The sequence below is a fragment of the Prunus avium genome, chromosome 7 (genome assembly GCF_965620075.1).
Source record: "Prunus avium chromosome 7, drPruAviu1.hap1.1, whole genome shotgun sequence".
In the NCBI taxonomy this organism is placed as follows: Eukaryota; Viridiplantae; Streptophyta; class Magnoliopsida; order Rosales; family Rosaceae; genus Prunus; species Prunus avium.
The window spans coordinates 30,465,603-30,492,199 of NC_142290.1; the positions used below are offsets into that span (position 1 = coordinate 30,465,603).

Genomic DNA, 26,597 nt, shown 5'->3' on the forward strand with positions numbered 1-26,597 from the left:
GTTAACATGTCACCCATATGGATCCGAGATTGGTTGACGTTGTCCATAAGCAAAATCATTTGAAGATTGAGTCTCGGATTCTTTCCATGAGTTGCTTGATTCCATCCCAACAGGAATGGGATATGAAGGGTAGGGAAATGGTTGGTTATGAGTATAACCATAGTTACTATTCATCTCATGTGAAAATTTGTTTCTTGCAAAAAGAATTCAAAACAAAACCATGTATATATATAAATATTTTAGTATTTTCACAAAAACATAAGTGATATGGTGGTTAAGGTGTTGAAGGAGTAAAATGGTTTTCACAAATACCATGTATATAAACATTTTTGGGTTTCGTATCGGGATATTATCGATAATATCTCGATATATTGCCCAAATCATTCATAAAAATGTTGAAAATATCTTCCCGATATTATCGGGATAATATTGATATATTGACGATAACACTATGGTTAGTTGTTAAAATATCAGACCCCCAAAAATCAGATATTATCGGAATAATATTGGGGATATTATCGATATTTAATACACCATTATCCCAATTGTATTGTCAAATTTTTAGTGAAGCAAATTAGGAGAGTGACCTATGTGGTTTTATGCCACCTTCTAAGATTTTGCCAAGCAAGGGGATCGCAACATTTAGGTGGGGTGGATGTGGATTGATAGGTATTAGGGATCACATGGTGCCTCTTTGGACAGTCTAACTAAGAAGGTAGGTATATTATTACTATTTATGATATACAATTAGTGTGACCATTGACCTTTTTTTTTCTTTTTCCCTTTCTTTTTCTAGAGATCATGATTGAACTTGACTCAACCCTTCAATAATTTTGCTATTCTTAAACAAATTACAACTTACAATATAAATTTCTTTTTTCTAGATAAAAAGCGGTAGTAAATAAATAAAAACAAGTACAAAGCAACTATCACAGTCGACTTCATATGAATTTAAACAGAACCAAAAGTAGGAGAAGAATTACTCTTTTTTCCACCATCCCAAAAAAGAATATTCAGATATGTCCTACATCCTTTCTTTTTTTTTTGTTCTCTTCATACTTTGCATAAAAATAAACTTGACCAGTGTGATTTTCTGGTTTCTTGATTGTCTGATTTGTTTGCCATGGGTTGATGTTTGATCACATCTCTCAACTCACACGCAATCTCAGTGGCATCTACTGCTGCTGACAGCTGTTACTTCTTTACATCTCTCTAAAATTAAAATTGTCAATCTGTAGCCGTGTACAAAAATGGCTTCATCAGAAGAAAAGGCCCGTTCAATCATTATCCATGTCTAGGGTTAACTGATTTGAGGTCCATCAGAAGCAAGGACTCGTCCATTTTGTGACAATAATTCTTGCATCAAGGACAGAACCATAATTCTTACGTGGGGAGAACTTTATTTATACATGTATTGATATGAATGACTTAATTTATGCTTGAGTTGGGAGTTTGTTTCACAAATGATGAGAGCTAAATTCTTGTTGGGGTTTTGTTCATGGTGAGAATTAGTCAACCGAGCGAAAGTATTTCGTCCTTGTTTTTTGTGTAATAATGTTAGAAAAAACACTTTTTTTTTTTTTTGGAGATTCGCTTTTATACTAAATATAGGGCCCAAATTATTACAAAATTTTGCATAAAATGGACTTTAGAAATACATGCAAAATTCATTTACAACATAAAAAAGAGGCTTCGAATTTCTTATAAAGTACAAAATTGCCATTAATTTCTTAAAACAAGCCCAACGCCGAAGCCTCATAAAAAAACCAAAACACTCAATAAGGTATCAAAGTAATTTAATAATCAAAATTAAATTCAATAGGGTCATTTATTATTTTTTGGGTTTTTTTGTTTGTTTATAGAAATTAAATGGTATAAAATTTATCTATATCACTAGTGCTGAGAATGAGTATATAACTAAATATATATATTTTTAAATCACATGATGTAACAAACAACTAACATCAATATAATAAGTAGACATTAACGGCAGTGGCGACAATAGTGACGCTGGATTGTGTCTCTTCTTGGGAGAATTGTGATATTTGGTGGCTGATGTTTTGTCTTTGTTTTAACGGTGGCGGCAACAGCGACGCTGGTGGTAGTTGTTGGGATGCGGTGCTCTTCTCTACTCTGCGCAGATTGAAGAACTATGCTTGGTCATAGGAGGTTTTCTTTGTCAAGTTCTGGGTTGAAATAGAGTACTTCTTAGAGGTCTTTTTACTGTTGTTTCTATGCTCCTCCTCTGTGTTCTCTCTTGGTTTTTGCTATGGTATGCCTTATAGTTTGTGTGGGTGTCAAACGACTAAGATTTTGCTCATAGCAAGCTTCTTTTGACAGTTGGGATGTTCTGCGGTCGTCTCCTGTGAGTTTACTATTTGGGGTTTCTGCGGTCCTTTTATGTGAGTCTACTGTGTTGGTCTCTAATTGTTGTTCTCGTCGGAGGTCTTTGTGTTAGTTTTAATTTTTGACTTCTTCTTTTATTGTAATGGTCCAAAGTGACCTGAATTGGACTCTCTTGTTAGTCCATGACATGTGTGGTACTTTTTCCTCTATGGGGGTTTGTCATATAAGGTTGTCCTAGGAAAGTTTTAACGAGGCCACTGTATCATGTCGCTTTTTTTACGTTTGTGGTTTTAGGAATGAATTCTCCTTCTTAAAAAAAAACTACCACATGCATAAATATGATTTGATAATGAGCTACCAAAAAATGTGTTGTGTGAAAAAAGAAAAAAAATATTTTTGAACAAAGTCATCCTAGCTTCTTATTTTTCACAAAGATATGAATATTGTCACAAATAAATAAACATCCTAGTAAGGTAAAAGAACTTAATCCAACATTCTATCGGCAAAAGTTCGACTCTCGCCTTCGAAAATTAAAAAAATTCCTAACAAGGAAGAACCCCTTGGCCATTAGCTATGCTGCTACTCTGGCTCATCCGCAGTTGGGAAAGAGATCTTACTAAAACTGAGGACATTCGATCTAGCTGCCACATCGATCGTGCCTTCAACGATCCACACTGCACAAGAACCGGTTTCAATGAAGGAGAAGAAGAAGAAGAAGATGATGAAGATGAAGAAGAGGGCTTGTCATCACTTTCTCTGTATATGTCAATAAGAACATGGGATTGATCCAAAGACAAAGACCTCTCCAACCCCTTCACAAAACTTCGCTGCTTATTATGCTCCTCTATAGGCAACACCACCAGAGACACACAATGCCTAAGCAAACAATTTGGTTTTGGTAATTGGGTTGAATTCGTAGTAGTAATAGAAGTGATAAGTACACCCTGCTCTGGATCATGAATTTCGGCTTCTGCTTCTGCTTCCACTTCTCTGTCTCTAACTTGATCATGATCATGATCATTTTCCACAGGCAATGCTGCCACAGAGGCAATAGGCACAGCTATGGCTGCCCTACAAACTGGACAATTTGTATGTCCCAAAAACCATTTGTCGATGCATGGATTGTGGAACACATGCTTGCAGTTGGGCAACAAACGCACCATATCTCCATCTTCTAGCTCACCCAAGCAAATCACACACTCGCTTTGATCGACCCGAAAAAGCTCACAATTTTTGGTTGAATATGAGAGAATTGGGATTGAACTTAGGACTTTCTCATCAACCCCATTGGATTGGCTGATTGGTGGTTGCTGTGAGAGGCTTGCTTGTAATTGCATCTGCATCAGCCTCTGCCTCCTCCTGAGGCAGAACCTAACCACAATGAAATGGTATGCAACTATTGCTAGGGTTGTGGAGACTATGCCTCCCATGGAAATCAATAGGGGTGTGAAGTAAGATCCTGAGGGTGAAGGTCCTCCCACTTGAGACCCAACATTCTCCATCTCTCATTTCAATTTGGGTTTTGTTTGGTTTTCGTTTTTGGTTTTGGTCTTTAAAACTATGCCACTATGACACTTGGCTATGAAAATATATATAACCACAAAGAGTGTAGAGGAGCACCCTTTGATTTCGAAATTGTATGCAATAAATTTGGGATTTGATCATTCGATGCGTTGAGTGTTTCAAGTGGTTTACACGTAGCTGTTCTGGTGTGGTCGCTGAGAGAGGAGCAAGTTTTGTGGTACGGCTTTGCCCAAGTGTAAGCATCAGAAGCAAAATGGTAAAATTTGCAATGATTTTAATATTGAAATTATGATTTTTTTTATTTTTTTGAGTGAGTGGATATCAATAATAAAAGATGATATAGACAGACAAGGAAGATTTGGTCCATCGGAGAAGTCTAAGCAGTGCACCTACTTTGTTTAAATTTTGTATGTGAGTCTGGACAGTTGGATTGTTTAAGGGGACAGGTCACAGCCTTACAGATGATAAGTAGGTGCAGATTTATAGAGATTCTTCGTTCTCCAATGAAGCAAGAATAATTTGACTTGGGTGCCATGGATTCTCCGTCATCTCTGGCTTTTTGTGGTGTGTGTTGTTGGGTTCTGGTGGATGCTGACAATTTTCCCACACAAGAACCCCATCTAGAAGCAATATCTTGTGTTTAAACTTTGGTCTCCGTCTGATTTGGAATATCTGGTTTTGTTGCTGCAGCCGATCCAAGGCCTAGGATAGTAGGCATGTTTGAAATCCATGTCAGAATGTCACGATTTCTGTTTCGACATCACTTTGAAAACTTGTCTTAGTAACTCATGCAAATTTCAATTTCCATTGGTAAAAGAAAGAATATTCAATAAGAAAAAAAGGGTTTTATGCCATTAGATTCTCACAACAAATGGGCCTAAGGTGGATAAAATGTGTCTACTATGGGCCATCTTCACCAAATTAAGGTCCGAGCTGTGATGGCTTGTGCCTATTTTCTAAGGAGCCAAGACAATGAAAACAAGGCAAGAATATTACAATTTCCTAGCAAGGAAGGCTGTCTGATTCACATATGTAATAATAGGTTTCAAATTTACATTCATTTCCCAATAGTGTTAGGTTCTCTTTAGAGAGAAACGGGTCTAGCCTAGTGGAAAATAACCTTAACTTGCAGATCAGTAGTCTCAGGTTCGAACCCACATGACACATTAATAATGACGCATTGATAATGTTTGTGTGAGAGAACCCATGCCCTTATAGTTTAGACTATTGATTGTATTTAAAAAATATATATATTCCCTTAAGACAAATGAGAAGTCTTTCTCTTGCCAAGATTCTTCTTTCCTACTGTCTCTTGAGGAAGCCAACCTGGGATTAGGAGGTGGGTTATCCAAAGTCAAGAGCCCCAATACCAATTTCTTTGATGTCTCAATAAAAAATATCTTTGAGGCATGTGGCATGGTGGAGTATAATGAAGAAATTTGTAAAGTTAATAAAGAAAGAAAGCTATGTAATTTACTCTGAAGCTTTTTTCAAAAGTTTGATTAAGAAATAATAATAACGGAGATTAACGTGTAGATATAATTCTCCTAAGCATCATTGAAGAAAACTCTATAATTTACTCTGACATTTTATGCAAATGTTTGATTAAGAAGATACAATATATTAGATTAGTAGACTTGTATTGTCATCTAGCTCTTGATCCAAGACAGAAAAAAGTCAGACAATAACTTTGTGTGACTTGACCAATAGCCACCACTCATCATCATCTCAAACAGATACCACAGATTCCATGCTCATCTGGAATCCCAGTGAATCATGGTGCCCAAAAGTCTTAGCTTCAATCTCCATCTTCATCCGCACCCCTCTTTTCCCTCTGCAATTTCCAGAATTAATCCAAGACCTTCTAACTTTGTCACCACCACACCTTTATTGTCATCAACTACCATAACTATCAGATCCAATACCACCCATGACCAATCCAATTTCCACCATCTTTCACTTGGAAGAAGCCCCATTTTCACCACCATGGCATCAACCCAACACAACCCAAGTCCCAAATTCGATGAGTTCGAATCCGATCCTACACTTACAAACGACGATCTCAAGCCCACAACACTTGATCAAAGGACTTTTTCCAGGTGGGAATTGGCTAGTCTTTGGGTAGGACTAGTTGTGGGGGTGCCAACTTACTATTTAGCTGGTAGTCTTGTTGACCTTGGCATGGCTTGGTGGCAAGGAATTGCAACAGTTGTAGCAGCCAACATAATACTATTAGTCCCATTGGTCCTCACTGGTCATCCAGGGACAAAATATGGCATCTCTTTCCCAGTTTTAGCCCGTTCCTCATTTGGTATTTATGGTGCTCACATTCCCACTCTTCTTAGAGCCTTGGTTGGTTGTGGTTGGTATGGAATTGAGACTTGGATTGGTGGTGAAGCCATTTTCATTTTGCTACCAAATTCAATCAAACAGTCCTCTTTGTCTCAGGTCTTACCTTGGCTTGGCACATCACCATTGGAATTTGGTTGTTTTATTGTGTTTTGGCTTGCCCAATTGGCCATTGTTTGGAAAGGAATGGATGGAATTAGGGAACTTGAGAAATACTCAGCTCCAGTTCTCATCGCACTCACTTCCTGCCTTCTCATTTGGGCTTATGTCAAAGCTGGTGGATTCAGCCACATGCTTTCCTTGTCCTCTAGGCTCACCTCCAAGCAATTTTGGTCCCTCTTTTTCCCTTCCTTAACTGCTAATATAAGCTTTTGGGCTACTCTTGCTCTTAACATACCAGATTTCACCAGATATGCCAAGAGCCAGACTGACCAAATCATCGGTCAAGCCGGGCTACCAATCTTCATGGGGGCATTCACATTTGTTGGCCTAGCTGTAACCTGCTCGACAGAAGTGATTTTCGGGCGTGTCATTTCGAATCCGATTCAACTTCTCGGGCAAATTGGAGGGTTCACAACGATCATCCTAGCCATTTTTGGTGTTAGCCTTGCCACCCTCACAACCAACATTGCAGCCAATGTTGTGGCCCCTGCAAACGCTCTTGTGAATCTCAGCCCTTCAAAGTTCACCTTCAGAAGAGGAGCTATTCTCACAGCTTTGCTTGGAATTGCATTTCAGCCATGGAGGCTTCTCAAGTCAAGTGAGAGCTTTGTGTACACATGGCTAGTTGGATACTCTGCTCTGTTGGGTCCAATTGGAGGCATAATTCTAGCAGATTACTATCTTATCCATAAAAAAAACCTAAGCATGAAGGACTTGTATTCAGTAAGTCCTTTTGGGGAGTATTATTATTCAGGAGGCTACAATTTGGCAGCAATGGCAGCTCTTGTTGTTGGGATTTTGCCTGTGGTTCCAGGCTTCTTGCAAAAAATTGGTCTTCTTTCTTCAATATCAGATGCTTATGTGATCATCTACAACAATGCCTGGTTTTTCAGCTTTTTCTCTGCCGGTTTGCTCTACTGGCTTCTGTCAAGTTTGAAAAGAAAACAGAACTCTCTGCCTACAGAAGAACCCCTCTTGCCTCCTTCAAACTAAAGGTTTCTATCTTTCAATTTTTATTCAACACAATAAACTTGCATACAATTTGAAAAGATGAACATTTTTCTTGACACATTTTCTGTATAATAAGGTATCTGTAGGTTGTACTTCAAATTAATAATACTTTCAACATTTATGAGTGATGCATTATTTGGTGTATGGTCCCTCTCAATTATCCACAAATTATGGGAACAGCAAGTGGCCAGTAGTTGGCCATGTTGTGCATCTTGCAGCTTGGAAACCGCAAGTGAGAGAGAGAGAGAGAGAGAGAGAGAGAGAGAGAGAGAGAGAGAGAGAGAGAGTTTAGGGTTTCGTTAATGGGAAGTCACCCATAATATACTCAGGGCACCCAAACAAAACAAGACAACCAAAAAGGTATACGAACCCTTTCTTAAGTTTAAGGGTTTCGTTAATGGGAAGTCACCCATAATATGTTCATTGTATTGTATATTTCTTCATGGACTATAGGAAGACGTACTTTAACGGGGCACAAAAAACCACTAAATGAAGGAAGGCGCACTTTAACATTGCAGAAGCCGTCTTGCAAAACTAAACAACAACTAAAAGACATATCTTCTTTCCCACAACTAATTATAAAAAAAAAATTCATATGCTCTTTTTTTTTCTTCTTCTTCTGATCTAATTAGCACTGAACCCTATCCATCATCTTATACCTATGCTCGCTTGGCCTCAAAGATGTGAGGTTTCTCATTCTCTCCCTATGTGTGTGTATATATATGTGGTTATGCGCTCATTATTTTGATTTTTTTATCTGATTGAGTCTGATCTTTCTGTCTGACGTTAACTGATAGAATGATTATATTTTACAAATCAATGGAATAGCCATAGAAGAAACTTACATATTCTGAATTTCATACCTTAATGAAGTTGGTAATTCCCCTCCATTTTTTTTTTCTGTGGTCTTCATTTTCACTTTTTTTGTGGTCCGATGCATTTCACAGCTCTTCTATTGTTGTGTATCCAATTTGTTTATTATGTTTTAGTCTTTTGGGTTCTTGTGGGGTGCTTCCAAATATTTGGAGAAATTATATGATATTTTTTTAATTGGTTTACTGGGATTCAGATGAATGTATGATTTTGTGAAACATACATAACACATGTTAGCTTCCCTTTCCGGACAATGTTTTAAAAAGGCCTTGAAGAAGTTAATTAGTTGAGGAAACGAAAAAGGCAAATTTAGTGTTAGGTTGTTCTTTTTTAGAGGAGTGCTGCTATTTCCACCCACCTGTCCTATTTTCCCACCCACCTTATCTTCCCACCCACCATATAAATTTTAAAAAATACAATCCTATTTTTCCACCCACCAATACTCCTAAAATACCCTTTTAATTATTACTTCATTTCCTCTCTCCTTTATTCTCTCTACTCATGTCTTTAGGTCTGGGCACGGTTCGGGTCGGGTCAAAATTTGGCCGACCCGCGCGCCAAACCGAAGGAGAGCTCGGGTCTCGGGTCGGGTCGGGTCTAAAGTGAAACCCGAAATTAAGCCGAACCGGAAATGGGCTCGGTTCTCGGGTCGGTTCTAAGGTTCTGATCGGGTTTGGGCTTGAGCCCATTTTTACCATTTTCAAAAGTCTAAATATTATATTTTTTTCGGCAAAATAAAGCCCAAATCAGATTTACATTCAGCCTAAACACTTTTTTTGTTGTCAAATTGCCAAAACCTATTAAATTCTTATGAACAAGCCCAAAACCAAATTTTCAAACAGGCCATCCATTAAAGCCCATTTCGTTTTTCCTCACCCAAATCATATAAATTCAACCTATCTATAACCTGTTTTTTAAAAGTTTCTAAACTGAATCACAATCACAAGCATCATCCAACTATCAAAGTAGTTGGTTCTTACATCCCATGACAAAAAATACAAGCAAAGCACCAAATTATATTTTACATCCCATGACAAAAAATACAAGTAAAGCAGCAAATTATATTTTACAACCCATGACAAAAAATACAAATAAAGGAGCTGCAGGTTTGAACAAATGATACTAGTGGCATATTATCACTTACCAAACAGATTCACGTGTATAAGGGAGCTGCAAAAAATCCAACTCAATAGTTAATTTCACCAAAAAAAGAAAGTGTTTGCAGTAACTCTAATTCTATTAATATTGAAGATAGAAGAACACTTCCCAGCAACCAAACAAATAAAAATTCATGGCCAAAAATAAAGAATCTGGAACCCAAGCAAACAAAGAAAAACTCAACCGAAGGATTAGCCACATATTAAAAACACCCTAACTGAAAAGCTTTAGCCACATAGTTTAGAGAATGATTATGGTTCCTCTTCTTCATCATCCTCCATCTACATGAACATTACCCATGAACTCATGTCAGATTAAACCACACGAGAGAAATTATCAAAGAACTAAACCCTTAATAAACCTTAACCCAAAAGAATAAACATGAACCATATCATATGAATTAAACCAAAAATGACAACAACAAAAAATTCAAATAAAATTAAAAGCCTGATTTTGATCAAAGTTGATACCAGAAACAGAAAAGAATCACATAACCCATTACAGATTAAGCCAAAAAAATAAATTCACAGGAATTAAAAACTAAGCCAAACCCATCTCAATTCAAAAGCGTCTCTACAAACCCAGAAAAGAGAAAATTTCATATAGCTCATCATGTCAGATTGGCAAAGAAAAAAAAACATAAAATAGATAAGCAAGACCCTTTTATGGTGATTCAAAATGAAACGCGAACTTACAATTATTTAAGGGAGCGTTTCTCAAAGGCACCGAATCAGTAAAGGATAAAAAACACAGAAATTAAACTAAATAACAAGAAATCAAACTAAATAATCAGAAACAAAGTCAAGGCTAGCAGCAGAAATCAACATATTAAACACACTCAAAACAAAACAAAAATAAGGTTAGCAACAAATATTTACCTCCATTGAAGCCAAAATTTCAAAACCTTCCATAGATTAACACAGTTCCACCATCGACATGAGATGGAGAGAGACGAGGCGAGACGAGAGAGACGAGGTCGATGACGGTGAGGGTGAGGGTGAGGGTGAGGTCGGGAGAGAGACGATAGAGGTAGAGGGTGAGAGAGAGGCGGCGACTGAAACTGAGAGTGAGAGGGAGGTCGATTGAATTTGAGAGAAAGGTGAAGGCGCTAGGTTTAGTTGTGGTTGTGATCTAGTGCGAGCATCCTCAAGGTAAACTCTTCTTTTACCCAATAAACAGAAGCCACGTGGTATATTTATATATTATTAATTAATGCTCGGTTTGGGTCAGGTTCACCGGTTCCAAATTTTTTTGAACCGAGGACCGAACCGTTGACTTCGGTTCGGGTCAGGTCCAGTGTTGACTTTTTCGGTTTGGTCAAAAAAACTCCATTTTTCGGTTCGGTTTGGTTTGGGTCGGTCGGTTCATTCGGTTTATCGGTTTTTATGCCCACCCCTACATGTCTTCTCTCTCTCTCTCTCACGGCCCACACATCTCTCTTTCATTTTTGTTGTATCTTATTTTCCATCTCTCACACTCCATCTCTGTCTCTGTCTCTCATGTTTTCTATACAAACTAAAACTGTTTTTTGCTGCAATTTTTATTTTTATTTTTATTTTTGTAAATATGGATTTTGTGAACATACCCAGCAACCTCTTTACCCTTTCTGGTCCGTTGAAAAACCCTTGAAACCAAAACCTGCTCATCACATCTTCATGCAAAATATCCCCCACCAAATCACTGCATTCCTCAAAAACCAATGACCCATTAACCCCCAAAGCCTTCTTCACCTTCTCATGCCTTAAAAAATCCTCAACCAAACTGGTTTTGTGAGGAACGTTCTTTGTGTAATCAACAGGGCCGGCCCTGACTTTTTGGTGGCCCTAGGCAATAAACTGAATGGGGCCCCTTCCCTTAGTTTATATACAATTGCAAAAAAAACAACAAATAAAATGATTTTATGTAGAGTACAGCTATATCTCCATATAAAACAAAAAAATTCTGATTACATATTTAATATCATGAAGGAAATTAAAAATTTACAAACCAACATTCCAACAACCAATAATGGGAACATGTCAAGATACATTAAAACTAAGTGTTTGTTCAAAATACTAAACCCTTTCCCTTAAGATTAGCTTCGGGCTTCAAGCTTCATCACATGAGTTTAGCAAAATCAGCTTTGAAAACAACATATGAAATGGTTGCAGCAAATTTGGATGGGTACAAAATCTTCCTGTAGCCTTCTTCCTCCCAAACAGGTAGCCAATAAGAGATCCATCCCATTACAATGTGCAAATATCTGATGCTTTCCCTTTATCAAATAGCTGCTTGATTTCCTCTGCACCATTTACAATCAAAAAAGTAAAAACTGTAACATTAAAAGTACAATCAATCACTGAAAAATCCTTGATCTTCTAGCACTTTGAGAAACTCCACTCCGTACCTCCACCTGATTCATGTGCATCTGCAATGATAAGATATATGCAAGATTTTGTTAGAAAAGTTTAGTAGATGTCATTGTGCAGTTTTATAGCGACTTATATAAGGAGACTTGGGAGATTATCTCCACCAGGCAGAGGATGTTTTGCCTTAGAAACAAATCCAAATTAAGTTAGCTAGCTGTATGCTGTAAGTTAGCGGCTTGATATCTAGAAAAGTCAAATTAGAGTGCCAGTATGAATCTATAATTATCCTTTGCGGAGTTTCGTAGAGACAAAAAACAAGTTAGACAAGAATAAAATCTGAACAATAATCTGATTACCACTCTGTATCTCTTTGTGTTTTGTTCCTATTGGAAATTGAATTGAAACAATAGTTTGCTGGGTAGGAACAAATATAAAGAAAAAAATTATAAATCTGATTACCTTTTCAGTTTCTCATGCTCCTCCCCTCTTGGTCACCATCAATCTCAAAGACAATTTGTGAGCTTTTTGGGTGAGATTGAAACTTAGGGTTATAATATGAATCTGATATGAGAAAGATGATAGAAACTGAAAATAAAGGATATGGGTAATGGATTGAAGGGAGATGGGAATAACAGAGAAAAATATAATGGTGGATTATTAAGAGATCGATGGATTAAATAGAGCTCCATGGAGAAATAATTAGGAAAGGAGCTGTTGCTCTTGGCTGGCTGTGTGGCGTAGGAAACAAAGAGTTTCTGAATGGGAAGAGGAACAGCCTTCCTCGTCAATTACAACGCTGACTTTCTGTTTTTATTTTTAATTTTTTTTTTTAGTTGGACAATAATATATATATAATATAAAAAATTTTGGGGCCCCCTTCATTGGAGGCCCATGGCCAAGGCCCTTCTTGCCTACCCCCAGGGCCGGCCCTGGTAATCAATAGAGCCCAATTGTAGAATTGTTGATTCATCCCCAAGTTTTCAGATTTTTAATTTGTTTAAGAAAAAAAATCAGAGTCCAAGAAATACTCATCTCCCAATACTTTAAGTAATCCTAAAGATCTTAGAAATTATGTTCAAATTGGATTACCTTACCTTTTCGCCAAAATCGTTCTCTTCAACATCCATTCTCTTGTTGTTTTCTTCTTCATAAACAATTTGATTGAATAAATAGAAAAGAGAAGAAAATTATTTTAGAATTGAGTTCTGAGCACTGAAAAGCCTTCTTCACCTTCTCATGAGCAAGGAGTCGTATTCTTGTGTTTTTTTCTTTCTGTCAAACGATAGGGTTACGTGAGAACTTGAGAAGTCTACGTATTTTTATTATTATTTATTTTCTCTTTCTTTTTCCTTAAGTCCTTTTAAGTCATTTTACAATAGGGTTAAATTTGTCTTTAAAAGTTTAAAGATAAGATGGATGGGAAAATAGGACCGGTGGGTGGAAATAGCAGCACTCTTTTTAGAGGGGCACAATCTAGAGTTTAGCCTCATGTTCTGAGTGGGACGGCGTGTCACCATGGCCGCTGCTTTTGACTAGTCAATCTCGCTTTTTATGGCTTCTTTTCTGTCTGCCTCACGGCGAACATAAGCATAGGATTCTTGGAGCCCAAGTACAGGATCCTACCTCAAAATTTCTCCTTGAACTTGATTAAACTCGGCATCCAATCCAAACAAAAAGATAAACAAATTGCTTATCATGGATGTTGATTTTCATTTCATCATGGAGTGAGTTCAATGTAAAGATCTTAGTGTGCAATGTGTTCCCACCGATGAACAAATTGCTGACATTCTTACCAAAGGTATTCACAGTCCCATATTTCGAAAACACTGTTTCCATCTCAGCCTTGGTCCTTCCCCAGTTGAGCTTGACGGGGGATGTTAAGAGTAGTCATAGATTATGCTAATGTGGCACTTATGAGCTGGCAACAGCTCAGATGCTGATGTGGTCAGTTCGTTAAATAGTAAACGTGTTTAGTTAGCTGTGTAGTTAAAGTTGTTACTAAACTTAGTGGAGAAGTAATCTATAGTCTCTATATAAGCATCAGTTCTAGCAGGCACCTGCAGGGCACTTGAGAGAGAAGAACTTCATTGAAGGGACAGTCAACAGAGTGTGCCATTGACTGCTGTCTTTAATTTATAATTATGTTCTGTACATATGGGGTCGTTGAGCATGCCTTTTCTTTTTGCCTGTTTAATCTCATCAATGGTCAGGTGCAGTTTAGTTGGGAGATGGAGATGGGAGATGGGAGGAGGATCACAGAAATGTATCTGTCTGTCTTCGCATCTTGCATCTTAATTATATCTAATAATTATAAAACAGGGAATTCTCGCACTGGTTTCATAGAAACTACCCAAATATGTTCTTATATCATTTAAAAGAGGTCCGATGCCATTTGTACGTAGTTTTTTGTAATAATTCTTCTGTTTTCAATTCTTTTTAGAGAAAGGCGATAGATTGCATTCATGATTCAGATCGAAAGACAAGCAATCACAAAGACCTATCTAATTAGATATCTAATAATTCCTACATTACTATGTAATTACCTTATCAGTTCCTTCAACAGTAAAAGTAAAATTCACGATCAAACTCTATTGAACGCGGGCTCTAGATTTGAAACATATTTACCCCACAATTGAATTCGACAAACTTGAAGTAATTGAAGCAATTATAAGATGGTCCAAAATTAAAATCCGACAAAAACTAAAAATAATGAATTTGAAAGAGGAAAACAAGTAGTTAGGCGTGGACTATATATAGGAAGGGACATAAAATATAAGGCATACATGTACGAACACATAAAATATTGAGGATCTGACGTGGATACGAAGCATGCAACGAATGAGGTCCAAAAGGCCAAAATTATGCAGAATTTAACTGGGGAGCACAAACCATTATTTGACCCTCGAACCAGCTTCCCTCGTCACCCCTACCCACACACAAGGGCCGTTGCCTGTTTTTGCATGGTAGGGTTGTATTGAGAGAGAGAGAGAGAGAGAGAGAGAGAGAGAGACAAGTTTGGATCGTTGAGATAAATATTAATATATAGTATCTTATTATACCCTACTAATAAAATTATATATATACACCCATTTTATTAAGGTACACCCTTTAGGGTCCCTTACAAAAAAAATTTCAACGATCCAAATCATTTATTTTTCACATCTTCATTCAAAGATCATCCTTGCAAAAATCATGCAAATTGAAAATCATTAAGGCATCTAATAGAGACAAAAAAATAAAATCAATAAACACGGTGCTTTAAAAAAGTACTTAAATTTCAATAATTTAATTGAATGATAAAATGATATCGGATTCAAGTGATTTTTTGTAGAGATGATCTTTGAATGAATATCTATAAAATGGACGATTTGAATTAGTGAAATACAAGGCAGAGTGAATTCTACAAGGGTGTCTCTCAAATAAGCTTATTTGAGGGATCTCTCAACAAAAGCTATATATATAGCTACAGTTCTAGATTAGCTAGTTAGGATATATTTTAATCTGTAAGGTACTCAAAACTTGGTTTTTTGTTAGCTAGGGTTCACCTAATCTAACAACTAATAAATCCAACAAGAAATTAAAATTGCTAATTACAAGGAAAACAGCATCAATATCTGCCTCCTCCTGGCAGTGGCCAGCAGGGCCTAAATTATATATAAGATGGGAGTTAGTTGGACTAAATTACAAACCCTAGCTAAACATCGACTGCGGAAACTTCCTCATATAATAAGAATAAATGCACGCCCACGTTTAGAAAAACTTATCATAATAATAAATAAAAAAAGATTAGAGACACTAATTTAAGTACATAGTTTGAGCTTATCATAATTATAAAAATAAAATAAAAAATTACGTACAATCATTAATCTAAAGCACGAGTTTGAGCTTAACAGCTGTATACATGGATAAGTTAAAAGTTTGTCACTAAGGAGTGTCATTATGACATTTTCGGTGTTTTTATTTATTTATAATTATTCTTTGTGGGTTAGCAAGTTGTTTAGTGCCCGTTTGACATTGCTTATTTGGGGTGATAAATGATTTTTAAAAATTTTTGGGAAGCCCAACCCATTTGGTAAACTATGAGAAAATCACTTATTGTTAAAAATTGCTGTGAGAGAAAGCTATAAGGGAAAGCAACTAATGATGTACTTTCATTTTCTAATTATGCGGGAATCAGTTTCGAAGAGGCGCTGAGTTTAATGATTATGCAGGAATCAGTACCAACAATACTTTTAACAAAAAGTTTACCAAACACCAAACTGCTTTATCTCACAACTGATTTCTCTCACAGCTAATCTAACAGCGATTATTTTCACAGCACAACAATGCCAAACTGGCTTACGTACTTTTGTGGAGGAGATGGAGATTAATTGGTACCCTAATTAAGCCAATAATTAATTAATTAATTACGTACTTAATCTATAGTGCCATTTGCTGCCACACGGCACCAATGTAAGGGCATTGGCTTTATCACATATGAATTACATCATATAGCTTATGATCGGACGTCACAAAGAAAATGGGGCAATGACTCAGCCAGAAAATATAACCCACAACAAAATGTCAACAATCGATCACGACTGGCTGCTAGGTCTCCATGCAAAGGGTTTACTGGCACACATACATACATATTTAATTCAGATGAATCTAGATAGTCTACGTTTTGTGCAGGGGAAGAATTCAGATCGAGAATTATTATTAATTATTGGGTTGAGTTTTTCTGCTGTAATATATTAATCTCAGAGAAGAATCGGTCGCTCTGTACATGTGTGAGTATAGTAGTATTATTTTGTTCACTTGAAGTTGAAAAAAGTAAACCTAATAGCTAATAAACGTACTAAAAAAATGTTAATGTTGCAAAGGGCTCACTAGTGTAGTGGTTTGGAGCAATTATTTTCCTAAGAAAGGTCCTGGGTTCGAGTCCTAGCACCCGTATTGAGTGTATGAGTTTAGTATATTATCGCTCCTTATCATCAACTCTTCATACACATTATACACATTATAATCATTTTTTTTTTCGTACATAGGGGATATGACCAAAATTGTTATTTGATTCGTGATTTATCACCTAATCTTGACTCCATTATATGTATCCACCTTCATCCATCTTGACTAGCTAGCCTCTTGCTATCTAGGGGCTAAGGGCTTGAGATATCTTTATGTATGAAATATCTTTTTGACTAAAGATATGATATTTAAAAACTACGACTTACTTTTACGACGGGCCAATACAATCACAATAACGCTACAGCAACAAGGGGCAATTAAGTATGTTGAACTTACCACAATTGTATATCATCATCATCATCCATGTGAACCTCATACCTCATCCAACCAAGTTGAAGCAAATACCACCTGACTAAAGGCTAGTTGGTCATGAAATCTTATTTCCTTTTTGTTTTTAAGTTGTACTTTCTTTTTATACAAGCGATAAGGGAAAGGGGGAATCGAACCTAAAACCTCAGGTGCAACCACTTTTGAGTTATTTGTAAATTGATAAAGACTTTTAACTTTACATATATATAAGATATAAAGATCCAGCTATCCTGAAAGCTAGATCCATAATCTATGAATAAATTGAACTAAAAAAATTCTATGATAAAGGGAAGCCTATAAGTATTAAGATAAAAAGAAAGACCTAAACATTCGGTTGGACCGACATATATGGTGACAAGCAGAAAGTCATTTAACGTTCATTAGACGTCGGATAGTGCTAACCAATAATAACAAGTTTGTGTGGACTCAACGAAAGTAGTGACAAAAAAAGAAAGAAAAAGCTTTGCAACTTGCCAATCCTTTGCGAGTGATTTACAACCATTGCCTCTCAAGAAAATCGTCGTTTTTCCTTTGGATTCTTCGACAGATGTTTGTACGTATATTCACCTGCTTTCTAATTCATACATATTCCTTTGGATTCTTCGAAAATTACGTAATTTGTAAATATATTTAAAAAATTTACACAAACATGTGAGTATCTAATACGCAAAACCATATATATGTACATTTTGATATTGTTTCAGTTAGTATTTTCGAATGAAGAATACACATTGTAGACCACATCGCTAATAGAAATAAACGAATGTGGTTACTAGTAAATGTAGCAGTTTTATTAATTTTCTATTTCTTAGGGTTGAAAAAGAAGAAGAAGAAGAAAACGATTGACCAATGCCTAACTTGATTTTACTTCAAATCATCCTAAAAAATGGCATCATTCATAGAATGAGTCCTAAATGAAAAGTTAAGGTATAAACACAACAAAAAATTACGGCAAGACACCTCATGGATAGATGGAGATTGTGGTGTACTAAATATATAACTTATTAACCCCAAAAAAAATAAAAATTACAGAAATGAACCTTGTTTCATACCAAAATAAGTAAACCAATAAAGAAAATCAATTAAATGTATTAAAATAAAATCAATAAAAAAACCATAATGACCCAAAGATGGAAAGGGACCCTAGCGAGCTACTTAATTAATAATTAATCTATATGTGATGAGGTGCATGCCAAAAGTCAGCCATGGTATCCTGCCGTTTTAAATACTTCGAAGGAAAGAGAGATGATGAACAGTAGGAAGGCTCTAGGAAAAAGAGGACAAAGCTCCCCCTCTACCTCCTGTCCCTACAAGCTCATGTGTTCTGACTCAATTCTTTTTTTCCCTTTGTCAACGGTTTCATTGTATCCATGGAACCAGTCCTCCGGATTCGAAAAAACCGAAACCGGTTTCTCAAAAACTTGCTCCTGTACATGGCAAGTCCTTTGCCTGTTTTTCCTTTATATATCCTCCAAAACTTTCCCATTATCCACCATCTCCATTTCCTCCTTGTTTATTCCCACTACACTTTCCTTTTATTATCTTTCTCTTTTCGGAAAAAGATAGGTCTGAGGTAGTTATACGAATGTCCTAACTGTTTCTTTTCAATTTTCCTTTCGCAAACACAGTACATCCCACGTCCACACAGATAGAAAGTTTGTCTACCTGTGTGGGATGAGATGTATGTATACACGTTCATCTCATAATAACTTGCTTGTGTTGCGGCCGTTTACAAGTTTGCGATACAAGCTTTTAACATAATTTTCCTTAATCATGCTTGCAGCCTTTCAGGATTAGCTTTTGGAATATTCCATGTCTCCAACAATGGCAGTGCTGACAACTGAGAATGGGGAAAGTCAGTACCAGAATGGAGTGAAGCGGTTGTATGAGAGTGGAGTAAGCAAAGTTCCAAGCAAGTACATACTGCCCATTTTGGATCGACCCAACACAAGTGACCAGAAACCAAATGTGTCCAACCAAAATCTCAAGCTCCCCATAATTGATTTCAAGGAATTGCAGGGTCCAAATAGAGCCCAAGTCCTCGAATCCCTGGCTAATGCTTGTGAGCAATATGGGTTCTTTCAGGTAGGTCTTAATTAGTAACTCTTAATTAGGCACATACTGAGCTTGTAAATGAGTTTAACATCTTATGTGGGTTCATGCAGTTGGTAAACCATGGCATTCCAAGTGATGTTATAAGCAGCATGATCGACGTGAGCACAAGGTTCTTCGAGCTCCCTTTTGAGGAGAGGGCCAAGTACATGTCCTCGGATATGCATGCTCCTGTTCGATATGGAACTAGCTTTAACCAGAACAAAGATAAGGTGTTTTGCTGGAGAGACTTCTTGAAGCTAATGTGCCATCCTTTACCAGATGTCCTTCCTCATTGGCCTTCTTCACCGGTGGATATGAGGTAAGAGCTAGCTCAACCTAAGCATGGTTTTTTGGGGTACAATGGGATACGGTCAAAGTCACGTGACCTATTATAATTCTAACTTTTTTTCTTCACCCTTATCACTTTTATTTGAACAAATCTTGCATATGTGTTATATTTATGGACTATGTTACTCATCACATCTCTAAAATAATAAATCGAGTCTACTAGAAATTGGTCAATTAACGCCATATAAATAGTTCTATTGGTAGATTATTTTAACTCTTCTCTCCTCCTATGTGGGTAAGTGTGCACTTAAAGTATTTGTTAAGATATATTATAACCTCATAGAATTAGGAGCTGTCCCTGCTCGTGAGAGGCCACATCTAATCGCTAGCTCTTTACCCTAGTTGAGCAGTTAGTTTAATTCTTAATGAACCAATAATTACAATTTTAAAATGATAATTTCGAATCATCTTCTAGCTCTATTCACTTATACATATTGTTGTGAGATTAAATATATTGATTGGTTTCTATTCCATAGGAAATTGGCGGCTACCTACTCACAAGAAACCAAATACTTATTCCTAATGCTAATGGAAGCCATCTTTGAGAGCTTACGACTGGTGGGAACCACAGAGAACAACACGACAGAAGAAGATGAGATGTTAAAAGAATTCCAAGATGGGAGCCAGCTAATGGTTGTCAATTGCTACCCGCCATGCCCCCAACCGGACCTAACCCTAGGGATGCCTCCCCACTCTGATTATGGCTTCCTCACACTTCTTCTCCAAGATGAAGTTGAAGGACTTCAAATCCAAAAACAAGATCAATGGGTCACCGTTGAACCAATCCCCAATTCTTTTGTGGTCAACGTTGGTGATCACCTTGAGGTGAGTTTAATAATTATTGGGTCAGTGTTGTTTGGTCAGTTAAAAGTTATGTGCTACATGCACTGGATCACATGTAAATTACATTGACGAATAGATTATTATATAATTCATTAGTTAGCCTTATCTCTATTAGAGACGTAATCAACATATGAAGTTAGAATACACGTGAGTTTCACCTTCGTGAATTCTTCACTTAATGTGATCATAAAATATGACATGTAGCACAACTCTAATTTATCGTTGAATTGGTTTTTGTTGTGACAGATATTTAGCAATGGAAAATACAAGAGTGTTCTACATAGAGTCTTGGTGAATTCTACAAAAGGTCGAATTTCAGTGGCCTCTTTGCATACTCTACCTTTAATGCGATCAGTTGGACCGTCGCCGAAACTTGTCAATGAATCAAATCCAAGGCTTTACAAGGACACTGATTTTGCCAGCTTCTTAGAGTATATTTCATCTCGTGAGCCTAAGAGGAAGAATTTCCTTGAGTCTAGGAAATTATTTACTTAATAAATAAATAAAAATTATGCATGGAGCTGCCAACAACTGGGGGAAAATCTGCCTTGTTCGTTGACGTTTAGCAGTTCGAATTATATATGTAACAACGAGTGGTTGGAAATTAATTTTCTCCTATATATAATTTTCTTTTTCTTTTTTGTATTTTTGTATGGGGACCAGCAAAATGGTGATAATCCAACCCATGATCACAACGTAGTTTTTACAAATTATGGGTTTTTTTTGAACTCTCGTTGTCACAGGTTTTTTTTATATTTATAATGAAGCATTTGAACTTTTAATAAAAGCGCTTATGATGAGCACAAATACTTCTACTTAAATTCAATTGTCTCTCATATCCATTTGAAAGCACTCCTTAAAAACGGACTAGTACTCAGAGAAACCACGAAAAAGTGTTTTTGATATGAATTATAAAAAAAAAAGGGTCCAAACAAGCCCTTGTATTAATTAATCTCTTGAAGTTACAGCAAAATCTGAACTCACATCACTGTTGCATGCTTGCGTATATGCATTGGCAAAGTCAAGTTTATATATACGTTGACAATTTGACAAAGCTTTCTAAATGATTTTTTTTGTTTGGTCCAGCATCTTTTTTAAAAGCACTTAATTAGGGAGCGACTTTCTTAAATATATTATTTGAAAAATACAATGCAATTACAAAGGTTCATGCATATATATATATATATCGTACGAAATCATATGAAGGAAGTCGTTGGGCTACCGGTTTACTTGGCGAACTCATTGAATAGCTTCAGGCTCCTAGGGCTGTCCACTGCCACTGGTGCTGCAGTGGCTGGAATATGCTCCACGTTTTTTGTTTCTTTTCAAATTTTAAAGATAGATGAAAAGTAAACAATAAAAATATTTAGAGTCTTGGGATGAATTTGAGTAAAAACTGACTTCAAAGTGGGTTTAACCAATGGTGGACTCAGGAATCTTTATAGTGTTTAATTTTTTTATTTTATATTTTATAAATAATAAGAGGTATATTATAAGTCTTTTTTCTCTTGAAACAAAAATGTGAATAAAATTTTATAAATTAAATAAGGCCACATCACAAGCAAATATAATACAAAAACGTACAAAATATAAATAACTACCAAATCAAACACATTGTTCAACTACTTGAGATCCGAGTTGAGAAAGTTCCTCAGGAATTGAAGTATCAACATTTTACGCAGAAGGTGTATCCTTGTTATCGTTACCACTTCTTTTGAAGAATGAATAATTTTTTCCTCTCTTTGCCGGTCTATTATTATCATATGACATGATATCCTAACAAGAAATACTAGACACCAAAAATCATATACGCTAATAAATAATTCAAGTTGCAAAAATAAAACATATATCAACAATCCCCAAAGCCAAACCCTAAATCATAAAAAGTTAACAATAACAATTAAAATTGGAAATTGAATATATATAAAAAAGAGAAAAACTTACCAAGATTGAAGAACCCATTGAAGATAGGTTGGTACAATTTGTTAGAGGGGAAGATCTATTTCTTCTAGGCTCTCAAGGTTCAAATATGACGTTTTCAGTGGCTAGAAGAAAAATTCTTATGTCTGCTTCGAATCAAATGTTATGGATTGCATGTTTACTATTTCCTACATTCTTCAAGAGTGGGCTTATTTCTACATGGAGAGCTGGGTTTATTTTAAATAAAGGGCTAAGCTATTATTTACTTTACTTAAATTTAGCATATAACATTAAACCTACAAAAAAAATCAGCACTGAGCTATAGCCCACTCCAGCCCAAGTGTAGATCCGCCTGTGGGTTTAATTTGTATACTGGATGTTCTAGTTCGTTTTGGATGTTCATGATAATTTTTTAATTCTCATACGATTAGGAATGGGTCGGGAAATTATGTAGCTTCTTTTTTCATGGAAAGGAAGATGAAGATTTCAAACTTATGATACTCTAACCTAATATTTGAAAGAAAAATATCATTAGAGTCCAATAGATATTTATGAGAAATCATGTGGTTAATCGCATTTTAAAACAATTCCAATAAAAATATGTGGTTGATGACCCACTCATTCAACAGAAATTGGATTGAATTTTGATCAACAAAAACTTTTGACAATATTCAAACAATCTTGGGTCAAAATTTCTGTATAGTTGAATTTCAGCATAGATGGCTTTGATTGGACCCATGTTTCTAGGCCGACACATGATCTTGACTTGGACAAAAATGGTCTTGCTAGAGTAGCCACGAGATCGGCGTTGGCTGGAATTGACTTGGAGAGGGATCTATTTTATGACTTTTATCTTTTTCAGAACAAATTATCAACTGTCAAATAAAGGGCACATACACATTTAAGGATATGTTTCCTATTCAATTTCAATGTAACCAAAGCAAGAGTTTGAAGAGAAGATTGACCCATGAGTTGGGAGAGAATGAGATGGAGATTCGAGAAAAGAGAGTATTTTTGCTCACTATTTTAACCTAAGGCACAATCTTCTCAATATTTGACACATGTTCATGGGCATAACCATGATTCTATAAATACAAAGCAAAGAGTTAATTATAGTTATTCCTATGGATACGTGTCAAATATTAATAAGGGTGGTAAGGGTATACATTTGGTTAAAGTGGTGAGCAAAAACATTTTCTTGGAGAAAACAAATAGTAGTCAAGAATGGAAAAATAATCGAAAGAAGAAAAAGGAGGAGGGAAAATTTTTCTATAAAAATTGAAAAGTTGAAACAAGTTTTGTATTGTTAGTAGTTGTAATTTAAGTGAACATATAAACTTCTTATATACGAGCAGGGGCGGAGCCACACTGGGACCAGTGTGGTCACGGGCCCCCACTCAATTTTGTTATATTTTAAAAGTAATATACTGTTATGTATTTCTATATGTATATTATTTCAAATACTTTACGTTTTGATATGTAGCCACATGTGTTGTGATGGACTAGTGCTTCAAATTGCCCCTTTGCTCAGCTAGTAGTGATGCACTTTCGGTGTACAGATTATCTTATTTCCATTTTCAACATTTAAGTAAATGTCTTTGTCCTTTTACTTTCATTTATTTTTATATTACTCCATTTACTTAAGTTTACAATGTAAATAAGGAAGTACCCCCTATTTGGATTCAAATAAAAATACTAGAAAATGAAATTCCCACCAAATCACAATATGAAAAATCGGTTTTAGTGCAAAATAAGATTTAGGCTAAAAATGATGGCTCATTAAGTCAATATATACTTCATCCTAAAATCCCATAAAATCAAGTTTTCTTATTTGATGTGTAAGGAATAAAAGCCGCCAAAAATTATCCTGAGAAAATGATTATCCCGAAAAAAAAAAATTTCATACTTAGTCAATATTTTTACATAAAATATTTTTTCATGTATTATATGAATGCATGAAGGGACCTAAGGTTTTTTTTAGTTTGTGAAATTTTGATTTTTTCTTTCTATTGGATTTAATGGGGGGAAAAGCTTTAAAGATATTTGCTAAATCGCTACTATTTGTCTATCTCTTGCAATTTTTCTTGCTCATCATGTATTTGTCTATCCCTTTGTTGAGGACAATTATAATTGCAACCAATAAGCAATATAATTCTTGACATATATATATATATATATACACTATTTTTCGTATGTATTATGAGTTGGAATTTTTGATTCTTTATAATTTGTAAGAGGCCCCCACACACATGAAATCCTGGCTTCGCCACTGTATACGAGAAAACAAAAAATCTAAGAAACATACATGTTAAGGAACCAATTAGCTCTTGATTCTAATGAGATTTCTCTTGTGAATGTGAGAAATTGTCACAAATTACAAGTTAAACCGTCGTATAATTGGATATAAAAGGAAAAAAAAACCAATAGCATGTTTACTTGCATGTAATTGGTATTTGAATTATTCTTATTCCCTTTTTTTTATTTTTTTATTTTTATAGTAATAAGGGCGATTGTGTTTACTAACATTCGGATATTAGAATTATTTCAATTTCTCATTTTCTCCGTGTTTACTAATGTAGGGGTCTTTTTCTTCCAGCAGCCAGACGAATAGGCTTGGGCTGCTGTAAAGGGTGAGCAGAGGAGATTGCCCCTGTTTCTGAGTTCAAAGACCGGGCTCCAAGAGAGTTTTGAAAGGAGTAGTGAGAACCTTAGAAAACACCTTGGATTCTTTCACCAATTAACCCGATAAACGTGACAGATTAGCAAGGGAATGGCTTGGCTTGAGGAGCTTGTGGCATGGGAGCTAATTCTTCACACGTTTAGCAATTTGAGAGAGAGACTAGAGCATGAAATTCTTATAGAGAGAAGATTCAGAGCGGGGAAGGAGGAAAATGAGGAGGATTGCTATCTCAGAAAGAGAGAAAACAATGGAGGCAGAAGGTAGGGTGTCTAGAGTAAATTTCCAGTTGCTTGACAAAACTTGGTAAAGTCTGGATGATGATCTTCCTGGGTAGAGAAAGCTCCCTTTTATAGGCGCTTAGAATCCTAATTATATTGATCTTCCATTCCTACTTTTCCTTTGCTTCTTTCCAATTACTCCTTTTTGGTGAAATTTCTACAACCAGAGTATATTGGTCCAAGGTTCTTTGGGGTTCCAAGGTTTTTATGCGGCTGAACCTCCTAATGGGGGTGAGGCGCCACTTGCTTTTTTCAATGGTTTTCAAACTAGAGCTCTCAGAGGAAGAAAAAAAAAGGAACAGATATAGTTGTATGTCCAATGGGTATTCCTTCTACACATATGAATTTCCTTTGGTTCTCGCGATGGCTTCTTGTTTGACCGTTATGAAGCTTTGACAGGGGTGGAATACGATGCTAGATTTTTTAACCAGGCTCTAGGCTGGGCTTTGTTTATAGTATAGGGTTATTGGTTTCCTCTTTCCAGCGGCCTGCATGTTTTCGTCAGGCTGCTGGAAGTGGCCTATTTGTTTTCTCTTTGGGTGTTTCAGCTAGCGTGAGATTGTCTAAGTGCTACAACAGACTATGAGATGTTCTCCTAAGGCATTGGATCACCCTTTTCCCTCTCTCATGCTAACCCATGTGTTTGGGCCCGAGGAATGGGCCTGAGTTTTAGTGCTCCCAAGTGGCCTAAAACCTTCATTCCTTGGACCCTTAATGGGCTCTGTGAGTCCTTGTGCCTGTCCATACCACAACCTTCTCAGCAAGCCCCGGGTGATTATGTGGCTTGGGCCCACTTAAGCTTGTAGCATGGCATGGTATTAGATTAGTTGTCCTTTACATGGCTTTATGTGTTTATGCATCATGCTCGTGCTTGAGTTCCATCATGCCATAATAAGCTATGATCGGGCCATGTAGTATTGGATAAGTTAGTAGGCGTGAATTTATAGAGCCAGTGCATTTTGGTCCTCCTTGCGTGACGAGCATGCATGTTTGCTTGGTGTGACACGTGGCTCATGGCTCGCGCAAGTGCGTCCGACAAGTTCCCTTATGTCCCAATTGGGCTCCTCTTGCAATCCAATCTTCGTCCTGGGCTAGGAATAAACTTGGGCCCAACCCCTGGATTTTTGGGTCTCAACAACTAACAAGCAAGGAATACAAAATTATGTAAGTTAAAACCAAGAATTAGATTAATATGGGAAGTAATTGATCTCATACTCATTCATTCTCTCCCGTATTCCTTGCTTACTCAATTCATGACTTTCACTATATCAAATAAGTAAACATACCATAAAGAGGAAGAACAATTTGTGTCGGTCGAAAAAGCTTGGGCCAAGAGTCAGATTATTT

The 26,597-nt window shown here is 36.3% G+C and overlaps 3 protein-coding genes and 1 long non-coding RNA gene across 6 annotated transcripts; 2 read left to right on the plus strand and 2 right to left on the minus strand.

The window, feature by feature from the left end:
- Positions 1-2,757: 2,757 nt before the first annotated feature.
- Positions 2,758-4,019, minus strand: LOC110770843 (uncharacterized). The gene has a single exon (XM_021975065.2). The coding sequence runs from the start codon at positions 3,846-3,848 to the stop codon at positions 2,889-2,891; it is 960 nt and encodes a 319-aa protein (XP_021830757.1). The 5' UTR covers positions 3,849-4,019; the 3' UTR covers positions 2,758-2,888.
- Positions 4,020-5,502: 1,483 nt separating this feature from the next.
- On the plus strand, positions 5,503-7,524 carry NCS1 (permease, cytosine/purines, uracil, thiamine, allantoin family protein). The gene has a single exon (XM_021947968.2). The coding sequence runs from the start codon at positions 5,647-5,649 to the stop codon at positions 7,372-7,374; it is 1,728 nt and encodes a 575-aa protein (XP_021803660.2). The 5' UTR covers positions 5,503-5,646; the 3' UTR covers positions 7,375-7,524.
- A 1,640-nt stretch (positions 7,525-9,164) lies between these two features.
- On the minus strand, positions 9,165-10,574 carry LOC148293314 (uncharacterized). Of its 3 annotated transcripts, none has more exons than XR_015837196.1 (3): positions 10,302-10,562; positions 9,608-9,704; positions 9,165-9,435 (listed from the first exon to the last, which is right to left on the minus strand). It is a non-coding gene; the product is annotated as an uncharacterized LOC148293314 (long non-coding RNA). The 3 variants fall into 3 exon arrangements; XR_015837195.1 differs by having other exon boundaries at positions 9,642-9,704; positions 10,302-10,561; XR_015837197.1 differs by lacking the exon at positions 9,608-9,704 and having other exon boundaries at positions 10,302-10,574.
- A 7,965-nt stretch (positions 10,575-18,539) lies between these two features.
- Positions 18,540-21,022, plus strand: LOC110770839 (2-oxoglutarate (2OG) and Fe(II)-dependent oxygenase superfamily protein). The gene is made up of 5 exons (XM_021975061.2): positions 18,540-18,660; positions 18,871-19,172; positions 19,253-19,500; positions 20,006-20,354; positions 20,619-21,022. The coding sequence occupies exons 2-5, from the start codon at positions 18,900-18,902 to the stop codon at positions 20,865-20,867; spliced, it is 1,119 nt and encodes a 372-aa protein (XP_021830753.1). The 5' UTR covers positions 18,540-18,660; positions 18,871-18,899; the 3' UTR covers positions 20,868-21,022.
- The last annotated feature ends 5,575 nt before the right edge of the window (positions 21,023-26,597 follow it).

Excerpts from the sequence above, each read along its gene's own strand:
- NCS1 (XM_021947968.2), top strand. The coding sequence starts at position 5,647 with ATGGTGCCCAAAAGTCTTAGCTTCAATCTCCATCTTCATCCGCACCCC.
- LOC110770843 (XM_021975065.2), bottom strand. The coding sequence starts at position 3,848 with ATGGAGAATGTTGGGTCTCAAGTGGGAGGACCTTCACCCTCAGGATCT.
- LOC110770839 (XM_021975061.2), top strand. The coding sequence starts at position 18,900 with ATGTCTCCAACAATGGCAGTGCTGACAACTGAGAATGGGGAAAGTCAG. Across the intron at positions 19,173-19,252 it reads AGCAATATGGGTTCTTTCAG|TTGGTAAACCATGGCATTCC; the intron begins GTAGGTCTTAAT and ends GGGTTCATGCAG. Across the intron at positions 20,355-20,618 it reads ACGTTGGTGATCACCTTGAG|ATATTTAGCAATGGAAAATA; the intron begins GTGAGTTTAATA and ends TTGTTGTGACAG.